The sequence below is a fragment of the Musca domestica genome, unplaced genomic scaffold (assembly GCF_030504385.1).
Source record: "Musca domestica strain aabys unplaced genomic scaffold, Musca_domestica.polishedcontigs.V.1.1 180, whole genome shotgun sequence".
In the NCBI taxonomy this organism is placed as follows: Eukaryota; Metazoa; Arthropoda; class Insecta; order Diptera; family Muscidae; genus Musca; species Musca domestica.
Genome location: NW_026712239.1, coordinates 1,011,374 through 1,026,193, shown reverse-complemented (window position 1 = coordinate 1,026,193; position 14,820 = coordinate 1,011,374). Strand labels below are relative to the sequence as shown.

At 38.4% G+C, this 14,820-nt stretch overlaps 1 protein-coding gene across 3 annotated transcripts in view; it reads right to left on the bottom strand.

The window, feature by feature from the left end:
• Positions 1–14,820, bottom strand: part of LOC101888135 (uncharacterized) — a 95,670-nt gene that overhangs the window by 13,796 nt on the left and 67,054 nt on the right. For all 3 annotated transcript variants that reach the window (XM_059121015.1, XM_005184324.4, XM_011294550.3), the window contains one exon: positions 7,993–8,052. In XM_059121015.1, coding sequence (XP_058976998.1) covers positions 7,993–8,035 — 43 coding nt within the window. In that variant the 5' untranslated portion in view covers positions 8,036–8,052. The remainder of the gene's footprint in view (positions 1–7,992; positions 8,053–14,820) is intronic.

Sequence of the window (14,820 nt, the reverse complement as noted above, 5' to 3'; positions counted from 1 at the left end):
GTCATCGGATGGAGTTTTAGGTTGACTTAGTTCGATTTTGGCCCTAGGCTTCTTTGTTCATTTCCGAAGAAGCCAGCCAGATAAGCGCTTTATGTATTCCCACCTTAACTTCAACACACTTAAGCATAAAGGTGAGAATACATATAAGACTTTTTTTAACTGGCTTAAAGGTGTGACTACATAAGCAGCTTAGCTTCATGGCAGGGCAAATTAATGTCAAATTATGTTGATAAAAAAAAAAACCGGCAACAAAGTAAAATGCCATAATTTTTTTAAATGTTATTGAATGTAAGCTAAAATGGTCGGAAATAGCATCAAAATTTGGAATAAGTTCAGAATTGTTCGAAGTGGTAACAGAGTAAATAAGAATAGAGTCCAATCTCCCTCTTCGATTGTCAAGTCTATTCTTTAATCGGTTATGAGAAAAGAAAACAAACCTAATGGTTTGACTGTTGTTTCAATTTCGGCTCAAAGGACCAATGTTTGAGAATAGAGTACAATCTCTCTCTTCAATTGTCAACTCTATTCTTAATACAACCGCCCGGCTGGGGTATAGATTCAATTCTCGAAACGGCTTGAAGGATTTATGTAACTGAGAATAGAATCCAATCTCCCTCTTCGATTGTCAACTGTATTCTCTATTCGGCTTGACTGGAGCAATGTAAAAGTAATGAGGAAAGAATACAACCGCTTTGCTTGGGTGTAGATTCAACTCTCTATCCGGCTCGACTGGACCAATGTTAATGAGAATAAAATTCAATCTCCCTCTTCGATTATCAACTCCATGCTCTAGTGTTTGGCTCGAAGTACCAAATATAAAATGTGAGCAAAAAGAGAACAACCTTATTCTTTGGATGTAGTTTCAATTCTCGATCTGACTCAAAGGACCAATGTTTCAGAATCTCCCTCTTCGATTGTCAACTCTATTCTGTATTCGGTGATGAGAAAAAAATACAACCGCCCGGCTGGGGTGTAGATTCAATTCTCGATACGGCTTGAAGGATCTATGTAATTGGGAATAGAATCCAATCTCCCTCTTCGATTGCCAATTCTATTCTGAATTCTGCGCGGAGCAACAATGCTTTTAGTAATTACAATAGAATCCAATCTCCCTCTTCAATTATCAACTCTATTCTCTACTCGGCTCGACTGGAGCAATGTTTAGTGAGAAAGGAATACAACCGACTGGTTTGGCTGTTGATTCAATTCTAGTTTTTATTTAAAAATATGTTCCTTAAGTACTACTGAAACTAATCTAACTTAACCTAATCGTAGCCACACAATTATTCTTATCTATTCTAATATTGAATGGAGAACATTGCAGGGCCTCTTTGATATTTCATTCAAGTGGTCTTGTACATCTACTGAGCGCATCGATATCTGTGCGTGTGGGTCATAACCTTTATTATCGTATGCGCCGGTGCTCAATATCACCGAATTGTTCACATGTGATATTTTATGGCGGCTAGGAAATATGTAATTTTAGAATATTTATTGTTTCTTGTCAGATTTTCCTAGCACCTCAAACGCACTCAAAAGTATGGGCAAAGTATTTGGTACAGTCACCTTTGGCACGAATTATGGCCTTCAAACGGCCAATGAAACCGTCACACGCTGCCCCCGATGTTGCTCTGCTGTATTTCGATTGAGGTGATCGACACTTTGGTAATTTTTGGTAGTGCCAACCTTGCTTTCAAAAATACTCCAGACACAATAGTCCAACGGATTAGTATATGGAGATTTTGGTGGCCATTGTGCGCTGGAAGTGAAGCGAGGAACCTAATTTTGTAACCATTCTTGGGTGGCGCCCGCTGAATGCGATCTGCGGCCAAAATGTTTGCTTTTCCAAGGTTTTAATATATCCTCCTGAATATTTTCGCTATAATATTCGACATTTATTTTGATGCCATGGTTGATTAATACGAGCGGAGAGCGATCATCGGCTGCTATAACGGCCCACACCATCACCATGGGCGGCGCTTGAGTTCTGGTGGCCAATCGAAGGTGCACATTTTCAGCTGACCTCTTTGGCGATGACTTTAGCCAGCCAAATATGCGCTTTATGTATTTCCACCCTTAGGCTCATTATTTTAAGTGGATTTTATGACTCGTATGAATATGTTAATCTCTGAGAAAGGATCGCACCAAAAATTGAGGTTAAAAGGCAATAGAATGAAAGGGAACGATTGAGCCGAAAGAAAAGACTGAACTAAAATAAACTAAGGAACTAGATGAATGAGCTAGCAGATCCTCTTGAGGAAAGAGAAGTGAATGATCGATTCACTCAGTGAACCAAGTGGCGTAACTCTCCTGTCTGGACAAACCAGGATAGGGTTTGGTCCAACTACGGTCATTTATAACTCAAAAGAGTGAGCCATTTGCTTTTTAGCCATTTTTGGAATTGTCGATCTATGGATGTGAACTAGTCCCCATTAGAAAGCGGTTAGGAAATCTCCTTTTTATACCCTCCACCATAGTATGGAGGGTATATTAGGTTGGTAACACCTCGAAATATACATTTTAGATCCCACAAAGCATATATATTCTTGATCAGCATAAAATTCTATTTCGATTAAGTGATGTCCGTCCATCTGTCCGTCTATCCGTCTGTGGTAATCACTCTAGCTTCCGAACGAAATGAAGTAGATTGATAAAATTTTGCTCAAATGTATATTATGTCTGCAGGACTTTTGGTATTGAAAATGGGCCATGTAGGTCCACGTTTTGCTATGGCGGTTCCCATATAACAGTACCTCCCAATATTCGGTATTTTGATGATTTTAGCGACATTATTTACCGGAATTCTTTCAAATTTGGTATTTGATGTTCGAAATGGATACTACAGTCTAAGACAGAAAATTGTCTGTGCAAGTCCACGTCTTCGTATAGCCCCCATATAACAGTACCTCCCGATATTCGGTATTTTGATGATTTTATCGACATTATTCACCGGAATTGTCTCAAATTTGGTATTTGAAGTTCGTAATGGATACTACAGCCTATGACAGAAAATTGTCCGTGCTGGTCCACGTCCTCGTATAGCCCCCATATAACAGTACCTCCCGATATTCGGTATTTGGAAGATTTTAGCGACATTATTCAACGATTTTTTTTAGTTTCGCATTTGAATATTGTAATGTCTTATGACAAAATTTACCTATGCAGGTCCATGTCGTCGGATGGACACTAATATAACAGCTACATCTGGGATTTCTAAGATTTTAACAGAATTTTTTAATTTAATTTAATTTGGTTTTTAACGGATTTTATTGTTTTTGAGAATTGCCAAATTCGTCCCAAATGTTGGAGGGTATTCAAAGTTCGGTCCGGCCGAACTTACAGGTTTTTTTACTTGTTTTTAGAGAATTTCTTCTTCCATTCTCATAAATAATTTTTTATGCACTCTACTCCCTAACATTGAGCCCACAACTCATTTTGCCGATATGGTCTACTTGCTTTGCCCCGCATTTGTTTCGCACACTGTAATTAGGTAGTGTTAGCGCAAAATTTGTCTACTTCTCTTAATTAAAATGAATGTATGTTAATATTTTGTAATAATTTTTATTTGTACCTGCTCCCCCTCCCTCTCCTCCTCTGCGGATAAAGTTCATAGTTAATCTTGTTTTTTTTTTTTTGGTAATTTGTAATGCAACCCCGCGTTGTCCATTATGATGGCCATTAAAGAAGAAGCAACACAAATTAGTTGATGCTGACGATTTGTATTGTAATTCAAATTAATAACCGAATTGACCTCCACAATGGCTAATAGTGTTACCCATATGCATAATTCTATGACTTCAAGTGTGTGTGTGTGTGTGCGTGTGAGCCATAAATGCGTTTGCAAAGATCAGGGAGCCGTGATGCAAAAGATTAATTACCAGCTCAGCTTTTGTGTTAAACAGCACAGCACCCAGCTCGAGACAAGACCCCAGGCATCATCAATGTCAGATACCAAACACCACCAAAAACAAGTCATGATTCCGTAAAACATTTGTTGTCTGTCGCTATCAGATTCATAATCCTATTTGGATTATCACAAATTTCTCCATATCTGCTTGACCCGTCTGTTTGACATGGCATGGTATTAAAATGAAGTGTTGTCCAGTTGGTCAGTTCCGTTAAGTGGCAATGTGTCAGTTTTGATTGATGGATCCGCACACCCATCAGTTTTTGTGGGAATACATATTTTCAAATATCTGAATATTTACAATCAAAACATGGCAACATTTGACTGTTCGTCTGACAGTTGTGTTATCATTTGAAGATAAATCGTTGAATGTGAACTATCCTAATACCTGATCAGCTGATAAAGAGATTAGTTGATAAACTGAAGTGTAATTTTGAGGATTGTTATTTGTTCCACGGATAAGAGAACATGTTTTTATAATAAAAGAGAATAGCGGGGCTACCTAGTGTAAATGAGAGAGATTTGTTAAACAGGGATCTTCTTAATACGGTCCACCTTAAATAAGATAAGAAAATGTGGTGAGCAGAGCTTCGAGTTAGAAATAAATAATATATCAATTACAGTGTTTCTTCTATAGGTCTTCTATAGGAAGACCTTCTGGTCTTCTTTAGGAAGACCTTCTGGTCTTCTTTAGGAAGACCTTCTGGTCTTCTTTAGGAAGACCTTCTGGTCTTCTTTAGGAAGACCTTCTGCTCTTCTATAGGAAGACCTTCTGCTCTTCTATAGGAAGACCTTCTGCTCTTCTATAGGAAGACCTTCTGCTCTTCTATAGGAAGACCTTCTGCTCTTCTATAGGAAGACCTTCTGCTCTTCTATAGGAAGACCTAATGCTCTTCTATAGGAAGACCTTCTGGTCTTCTATAGGAAGACCTTCTGGTCTTCTATAGGAAGACCTTCTGGTCTTCTATAGGAAGACCTTCTGGTCTTCTATAGGAAGACCTTCTGGTCTTCTATAGGAAGACCTTCTGGTCTTCTATACGAAGACCTTCTGGTCTTGTATAGGAAGACCTTCTGGTCTTCTATAGGAAGACCTTCTGGTCTTCTATAGGAAGACCTTCTGCTCTTCTATAGGAAGACCTTCTGCTCTTCTATAGGAAGACCTTCTGGTCTTCTATAGGAAGACCTTCTGGTCTTCTATAGGAAGACCTTCTGGTCTTCTATAGGAAGACCTTCTGGTCTTCTATAGGAAGACCTTCTGGTCTTCTTTAGGAAGACCTTCTGCTCTTCTATAGGAAGACCTTCTGCTCTTCTATAGGAAGACCTTCTGCTCTTCTATAGGAAGACCTTCTGCTCTTCTATAGGAAGACCTTCTGCTCTTCTATAGGAAGACCTTCTGCTCTTCTATAGGAAGACCTTCTGCTCTTCTATAGGAAGACCTAATGCTCTTCTATAGGAAGACCTTCTGGTCTTCTATAGGAAGACCTTCTGGTCTTCTATAGGAAGACCTTCTGGTCTTCTATAGGAAGACCTTCTGGTCTTCTATAGGAAGACCTTCTGGTCTTCTATAGGAAGACCTTCTGGTCTTCTATAGGAAGACCTTCTGGTCTTCTATAGGAAGACCTTCTGGTCTTCTATAGGAAGACCTTCTGGTCTTCTATAGGAAGACCTTCTGGTCTTCTATAGAAGACCTTCTGGTCTTCTATAGGAAGACCTTCTGGTCTTCTATAGGAAGACCTTCTGGTCTTCTATAGGAAGACCTTCTGGTCTTCTATAGGAAGACCTTCTGGTCTTCTATAGGAAGACCTTCTGGTCTTCTATAGGAAGACCTTCTGGTCTTCTATAGGAAGACCTTCTGGTCTTCTATAGGAAGACCTTCTGGTCTTCTATAGGAAGACCTTCTGGTCTTCTATAGGAAGACCTTCTGGTCTTCTATAGGAAGACCTTCTGGTCTTCTATAGGAAGACCTTCTGGTCTTCTATAGGAAGACCTTCTGGTCTTCTATAGGAAGACCTTCTGGTCTTCTATAGGAAGACCTTCTGGTCTTCTATAGGAAGACCTTCTGCTCTTCTATAGGAAGACCTTCTGCTCTTCTATAGGAAGACCTTCTGCTCTTCTATACGAAGAGCTTCTGCTCCTCTATACGAAGAGCTTCTGCTCCTTTATACGAAGACCTTCTGCTCCTCTATACGAAGAGCTTCTGCTCTTCTATGAGAAGACCTTCTGGTCTTCTATGAGAAGACCTTCTGGTCTTCTATACGAAGACCTTCTGGTCTTCAATACGAAGACCATCTGGACTTCTATACGAACACCTTGTGGTCCTCTATGCGAAGAAGGCCTTCTGGTATTTTATGAGAAGAAGACCTTCTGGCCTTCTATGCGAAGAAGACCTTCCGGTCTTCTATGATAAAACTTTCTGGTCTTCCCTGAGAAGACCTTCTGTCTTTCATGAGAAAACATATTCGTCTTCTATACGAAGACCTTCTGGTCTTCTATAGGAAGACCTTCTGCTCTTCTATAGGAAGACCTTCTGCTCTTCTATAGGAAGACCTTCTGGTCTTCTATAGGAAGACCTTCTGGTCTTCTATAGGAAGACCTTCTGCTCTTCTATAGGAAGACCTTCTGCTCTTCTATAGGAAGACCTTCTGGTCTTCAATAGGAAGACCTTCTGGTCTTCAATAGGAAGACCTTCTGCTCTTCTATGAGAAGACCTCCGGATCTTCTATGGGAAGACCTTCTGGTCTTCTATGCAAAGAAGACCTTCCGGTCTTCTATAGGAAGACCTTATGGTCTTCTATACGAAGACCTTCTGGTGTTCTATACGAAGACCTTCTGGTCCTCTATACGAAGACCTTATGGTCTTCTATGCGAAGAAGACCTTCTGGTCTTCTATGCGAAGAAGACCTTCTGGTCTTCTATGGGAAGAAGACCTTCTGGTCTTCTATTCGAAGAAGACCTTCTGCTCTTCTATGAGAAGAGCTTCTGGTCTTCTATGAGAAGAGCTTCTGCTCTTCTATGAGAAGAGCTTCTGGTCTCCTCTGGTGTTTTCTCTTCTTAAATTCTATTTTCTATTTGATCTTGAAATTATAATTTCAAGTGCCCTGAACCCCGTGACTTATTATCAGGTTTGTGTTCATTTCTGTTCTCGAGTCAAGCTGTCTGTTAACACTTTTTAAATGTCAATGAAAAATAGCTTGGATCAGGTTTTTGGTTTCTCTCTCTCTCTCTCTCTCTCGATGATGATGATGACAGGAGGTCTTAACAAAGTGAACTTCAAGTTCGTGGCTTAAGTCTTTTGTTTTAAACAATAAATAAAAATAAAAAAAACAATCATGAAGACGAGGTACATGTGCGTGTGCAAATATTAAAACATTTGATATCAATTATTATTATTTTTTTGCAATTAAATTAAATTTTAATGCGCCATTCATTGAGACGGGGTATGAAGTTTAGGGGGGAGGTTTAAAATTCAAGTTTCAAATTTCCTTAGCCATCCATTTGCATGGCATTCGTAATAAGAAATATACCATCATTGCGGTTACCATAACCTTTGCTATGTGTGGGCCAGGTTGTGTTGAAGTCAAGGTCAATGATTTCATAATTGTGGCTTCCATGTTCCTCCCTTCCTCCCTCAGCGGCATTCCACAGAGTCTGTTATTATTAACCTGTTTTCTTGCCATAACTTTGCCAAAAATCCAATTCCATCCAACATTTTGACTTTTAGCCTTTCGTGTTGCGGCCCAGAAAACGACGAAGAAGGAGAAAACGAGTAGACAAAGACAAAACGTGATGATGATGATGACGACTCTATGTTCGCAAGCCACACGTGTTTGTGGCACTGTCTTTTTTTTTCTTTTTCTCCACATGGGAATATTTCCATTTGAGAAAGAAGAAGAAGAAAAAACTCCAACCTAACACCCAATTTCAGTTTGTGCCTGAAAAACGCAAACCTGTCCCCCTGGCTGGATGGCCTGCTGGCTGACTGCCGGGCTTGCTTGCGCATGCGTGCCTCTAATGACAGCCAGTGAATGGTGTGAGGCTGGAGAGAAATTAACACATCTGTGTTGCCATGGCAAATGACTACTTACCACCTAAGTAAAGAGCTCCTTTAGCCGATTGTCGTGTCTCCATGTTGGCCTGAAATATATCTGCAAAAAAAGAGAAAAGAAGAAGAGGAGAAAAAAAATTAAAAATAATGAAAAAGTTTAATTAATTCAGCTTGTTGTCGTCAGGGCAGATGACAAGCTACAAATTTGTTGTAAATTTGTAGAGAAAAAATTCCGTAACAAGTTATGTAAGATTTTGAGGAATTTATGTGGGTTGGGAGTTCTTTTTGGTTAAAGTTCGTGTCTTAAGTCTTTTGTTTTGATAAAGGGTTTTACTTTTTTCAAATTCGGAAAAAAATTGTTTGAGTCAAATTTACTCAAAAAATAATAATTTCTTCAGAGTCTATGACAAAAAATTCTTGAAAAATTCACAATGTTCCGGTCAGCAGGATGTTAAAAAAATGCATAAATATCTAAGAAATCTATAAAATTTGTTGGTCTTCAATGAAAAGACCTTCTGATCTTCTATGACAAGACCTTATGGTTTTAATGATCAGACCTTTTGGTCTTCTATGAATAGACCTCCTGGTCTTTCTTAACAATACCTTTTGGTCCTCTATGAGAAGGGTCCTTGAACAAAATTGCCTTTAAACCAGTTAAAAAAAAGTATCAGTCAGTTTTCCTAGACAGATATGTATACCCTCAGCCCAAGTTCGATTATTTCGATTTAGACTTGTGTTATTTGATTAGTCAAATTATTGACCCTCTCTGGAGTAGGTTCCGAAGGAAAGAAACTAATATTGTACATTTCGTATCGGCCCTATATAAATATTGCGATGTAATTTTTAGAAAATTCGCAGAATTGCTCTGCAAGTTATGACAGATATAAGTATTGAAAATTGTGACACTTTGTGGGTGAGGTACCAGAAGGGGTTCGTAGTATCATCTTCACAACAGATCAGTATTAGCAAAAAATTTGGAAGAGTGGAATTTGAAGAGAATTGGATGCTTATTTCGGATTTTATGGTTATTCGAAATTTTGAACCTTTTTTGGGGGAGGTACCAGAAGGAATGACCCGATCTCAACCATCTTTACAACAGATCTTAAGTTGATGGAAATATTGAGATGTGCCAAGTCTGAATGGAATCGGATGATAATTTCGTGTTTTATGAGCCTCATAAATGTTCAAAATTTTCGCCCTTTGTGGGGGAGGTACGGGAAGCTGTGGACCGATATATCCCAGACCTTGGGTTAATAAAAATATTGTGAGGTGTAAAATTTGAAGAGATCCAGATGCTTCCTTCGGATTTTATGATCGTTTTGGTTATTCAAAATGTTGACCCTTTGTGGAGTAGGTACCAGAAGGAATGGACCGATCTCTACTATCTTTATAACGGATCTTGTGTTGATGGAAATATTGAGATGTGCCAAGTCTGAATGGAAGCTGATGTATATTTCGTATTTTATTAGCTTCATAGATATTCAGAATTTCGACCTTTTGTGGGGGAGGTGCCAGAAGGTGTGAACCGATGTATTCCATATTTACACCAGACCTTGGGTTAATAAAATTATTGAGATGTGCGAAATTTGAAGACAATCGGACTCTGACAACACATTTTATGAGCGTTATAATAATTCAAAGTTTTGACCCTTTGTGGGGGAGGTACTTGACAGAGTCGACCGATATTGTCCATTTTCGCACCTGACCTAGAACTGACGGAAATATTCGGATTTGCAAAGTTGGAGCAAAATCGGATTATAGTTTCTCTTTCTGTGCAGTAAAATAATTTCTTTGACAATTTCGAACTTTTGTGGGGGAGGTACCAGAAGGAGTGGACCGATATACTCCAGTTTAGCACCAGACCTTAAAATTTGAAGACAATCGGACTCTTACATCGCATTTTATAAAAATTATAGTTATTCAAAATTTTGACCCTTTTGGGGGGAGGTACTTGATAGAGTCGACCGATATTTTCCATTTTTTTTTTTGCAAATTTGGAGCAAAATCGGGTTATCCTTTCTGCGCGGTAAATTATAAATGTCGACTTTTTGTAGGGGAGGTACCAGAAGGTGTGGGCCGATATTGCCCAGCTCCGATCTCGATCTAAGCTTGAAAATCATATTACGATGTACAAAGTTTGGATCACATCGGATACTCCCTTCGAGAGTTATTATGCGCACCAGCCAGCCAGACAGACGGACGGACAGACATCGCTAGATCGACTCCAAATGCCCTGAAACGGATTTGGTCCAAAGAAACCTAGGGTCTTAAATCATTTTTTCGATGAGACCGAAAATGGCTCGTGAGCTGAACATATTGCCATATTCCATTTGGCAAATATTGAAAAATGAGCTCGGGGTAAAGCCATTGAAATTCCAAAAAGTGCAAAATCTTATACCGCATCCGCAACAGAAAGAAAATAGACTCAGAAAGCTAAAGAGTTGCTTCGCTTGGCCGAAAGCGGTGAACTGCCGAATTAAGTTTTTGGCTCCGATGAGAAAACATTAGTTGCCTATCAGTTTGCGAACAAACAAAATTATCGTGTTTACTGATGCTGAATGTGCACATTCGGTTGGCCACCAGAACTCAAGAGCCGACCATGGTGATGGTGTGGGCCGCCATAACAGCCCATGGTCGCTCTTCTCTCGTATTACGTGGCATCAGAAAAAATGCCGAATATTATCGCGAAAATATTCTGGAGGGTGTATTAAGGCCTTGGACACGCAAACATTTTGGCTGCAGACCTTGGACATACCAACAGAACTGACCACCTTCGCACTCAGCACACGCCACCCAAGAATATTTACAAAATGCGGTTCCTCGCTTCATTTCCAGCCCACAATGGCCACCAAAATCTCCGGATGCCAATCCGTTGGACGACTATTGTGTTTGGAGTATTTTGGAAAGCAAGGTTGGCACTCAAAAAAATCCAAAGTGTCGATCACCTCAAGCAAACGCTTCGCCGGGAATTAGCCAAAATACCACAGGCCGCAACATGCGGTCAGCGTGTGACGGTTTCACTGGCCGCTTGAAGGCCATAATTCGTGCCAAAGGTGACCAATTCGAACAAATCTAAACTTATTCTAAAATTTGATGCTATTTCCGACATTGTTTGCTTTCATTCAATAAAATCTTTTAAAAAAAAGTAAAAATTATGGCGTTTGACTTTATTGCAGTTTTTTTATTTCTCTCTGTATACACTCCGAGCCCTATGGCTGAGGATTTAAAAATATTTTCAAAGACATCTCTTCCATTCCTCACCAAAAAACCAACATTTTCAACGCAACATTGTTGTAAATTTCTCTTCAACTGCCATTCCACATTTTCTGTAGCATCTTCAAAAACAATGGCCGCTAAATCATAATGAGCGGGAGAATGGGGAACAAGAAAACCATAACAAAGATCCAATAAACTCTAAAGGTTATGGGGTCTGCGATGTTCAAATCATAAGGCATCCGGTTCCGGTCTCCAACAGATGAAAAAAAAAAAAACGAAAACAAATTCGCAGAAAACAAAACAAAAATTGAAAAGAAGAAGAAAATTGGTACCAATAACAAATTAGAGAAATTATGTAAATCATTTATGAGTTGTTATTTTTTGTTAGTTTTCTTTTTTTCTACTGGCCATTTTTCCACCCATTACCCAAACACACAGAGACCAACAATGGAATTATAGTTAAGCAGAAACAGACTCAAAGAAATGTAAAACAAATTGTTTTACAAATCAGCTAACATTTAGCGGACAGCCAGGCAGCCAGCCAACAATGCCGCCATGCCACCCAACGCCGTGGCTTCATTACTTGTTATTTGCATAGAAATGAGAGAGAGAGGGAGAGAGAGAAAAAAAAGAAAATAGAAAAAAATGACAACAACACTGATAATAATATTTGCAAAATGAGCTTTTTAAAGTAGCATTTGTTTTGTTTTTTTTTTTGCTTCTTTTGTTGTTGCTGGCTGTTGTTTTTATTGTTATTGGGGATGCTACACCTTTGTGAGGCAAAATAAGGAAGTCGTGTTGATTTTTTTTTTCAATATTTCATGGTTTGTCGCATTTTCAAGTTTGTTTCGTTTTATTTTTCCAATTTGCCACTAAAAACAAAGACAGGTGGCTGAGTTACAGCAGCAGCAGCTACATCTTGTTGTCAAAACTATTTACTTGTCTTTCTGAAGTTTTTGTTTTTTTCTAATATATCTCTTACAAATCCTATCTCAGCAATCGCAAAACGAAATAAAAAACGTTCCAATGCTTAACTGTCTTGTCTAAGGGTAACCCACCATTCCAGCATCTGTTGGTGTTGCTGTTGATTGTCAAACCGAAAAACCGTTAAAGAAAATTATTTGCCAAGGTAGTTTAGAGTATTTTGTTGTTTTTGTCGTTTAACTACAACAAGAAAAAACTATTAACAATTGTTTAGTTACAACGACAGTATCGTTAAATCATTTTTTTTCTGTGACTTTAAGTAACGGTTTTTTTAGAAGAAAAAATGCTTTTTTGTTTCGAGATGAACAATGGGCGAACACAGGTAGTGTATTTGGATGGATTTTTATGATTGGCTGCCACGGTGAAGGTCTTTTTCCCCTCATCCGGGTTAGAAACATAAAAATATTGTGAAAATAAGAAAACTTCTTTCCATAATATATATACTTTGTAGGGTCTATTATAAATATTTCGAGGAGTTACAAACGGAATGACAAAATTAATATACCCTCCAGTGAATGGTGAAGGGTATATTAATTTTGTCATTCCGTTTGTAACTCCTCGAAATATTCATAATGGACCCTGCGTATATATATTATGGACCAGCGTAAAATTCTAAGACGATCTAGCGATGTCCGTCTGTTGTAATCACGCTATCTTTCGAACGAATTGACCATCGTTTACCAGTAGGCAGGTTAGGTTCGTAAAAAGGTCATGACGGTCCACGTTTTCGTATTACCCCCATATAACGGTACCTCTCGATATTCCGTATTTTCATGATTACCGAAAATTTATCAAATTTCACATTTAAAGTTCGTAATGGGTACTACATCCTATTTCGTAAGCAGGTCCACGTCTTCGTATAGTCTCCATATAACAGTTTTCATTCAAGAAATAGTTTCCGAAAGTTTTTTTTTTTAAATTTTCCAAGGTCCTTCCAAATGCTGGAGGGTATTAAAAGTTCGGCCTGGCCGAGCTAGATGATTTTTATTTTTCTTATAACATTTTAATTCATTTAAATTAAAAAAATAAATAAATATTAAAAGAGATCACATATTCAGTGCCAAGGCCAAACTCGTACACTTCGTATAATTTGAAGTATTTCTAGGTATTAATATTTTGTATGCATTCCTTTACTTTTTTACCATGTGTAGCCTATTTGGGATACTATTAGCAAGTTTTTCGCGAAAGCTAGGTTCAATTTTTTTCCATTCTCCCAACAAAGCTTTCTTCAAATCTTCTTTGCAAAATATGGTATGCTGGCGGATTTTTCCAACGAGATATCTATGTCTGGTGTATCTATGACGTGGGGACAATTATATAGCAGCCATGATCGCACTTTATAAGCCATATGATTCGGATCATTGTCTTGATAAAAATAATAATCTTCGCCAAGGTCGAGTTTTTCCTTAAAGAATGGCAAACTTTCTTTCAAAATGTTTGGGATCACCATAATACCATCAATAAAATGCAATACACCAGTTCCAAAGGCTAGCTCCATAAATCCTCGATGAGGAATATGTCTGGACTCTGGGCTGGTGTATCCTTGACGTGGGGACAATTATATAGCAGCCATGACCGCACATTATAAGCCTTGTGTTTCGGAGCATTGTCTTGATAAAAATAATAATCTTCGCCAAGGCCTAGCTTTTTCCTTAAAGAGTGGCAAACTTTCTTTGAAAATGTTAATGTACACAGTCTGATCCATAATATCCTCAGCAAAATTGCAAAACATCATCTTCAAAAGCTAGCTCCATAAATTCTCGATGAGGTTTATACATGGACTCTGGGCTGGGGACAATTATATAGCAGCCATGACCGCACATTATAAGCCTTGTGTTTTGGATCATTGTCTTGATAAAAATAATAATCTTTGCCCAGGTCGAGCTTTTCCTTACAGAGTGGCAAACTTTCTTTCAAAATGTTAAGGTAGACAGTCTGATCCATAATACCATCATTAAAATGCAATACACCAGGCCCAGAGGCTGAAAATTAACCCCACACCATTACTGACCCACCACTGTGATCCATAATACCATCTCCACCTGAACCAAACCAAAACGGTTGAATTTGCTCTCATGCGTGAACAGCACATCCTTCCAAAATGAAAAATCTTTTGTTAGGTGCTCCTTGGAAAATCGCATTCTTACTTCTTGATAAAAAAATATACTTCTCATCACTCAAGGTAAATATTTTATTATTTGCCATTTTGACTTATTTTCTATACATCCATCTGTTTTGGACCGTTTTATGATGTACTAAACTGTAGATCGGCTTTTATTAACAATCTCAGATATCTCACTTAGCGATTTATGGTTTTTGACTTTCTACCATGGTAGCAAAATATGGCCTGTTCAAGAACTGCGAGATACGATATCGACAAAAATTGCAAAAATAGTAGATTTTTACAGGAACTGGAACAGAACTTGTACAAAATACTTTATACATACTTTTGAGTGCGGTTGAGTCGCTAGGAAAATCTGGCAATAAACAATAAATATTCTAAAATTACATATTTCCCAGCCGCCATAAAATATCACATGTGAATAATTCGGTGATATTGAGCGCCGACGATACGATAATGTGTGAGATAATAAAGGTTATGACCCACGCACAGATATCGATGCGCTCAGTAGATGTACAAGTGCACTTGAATGAAATGACAAGCAGT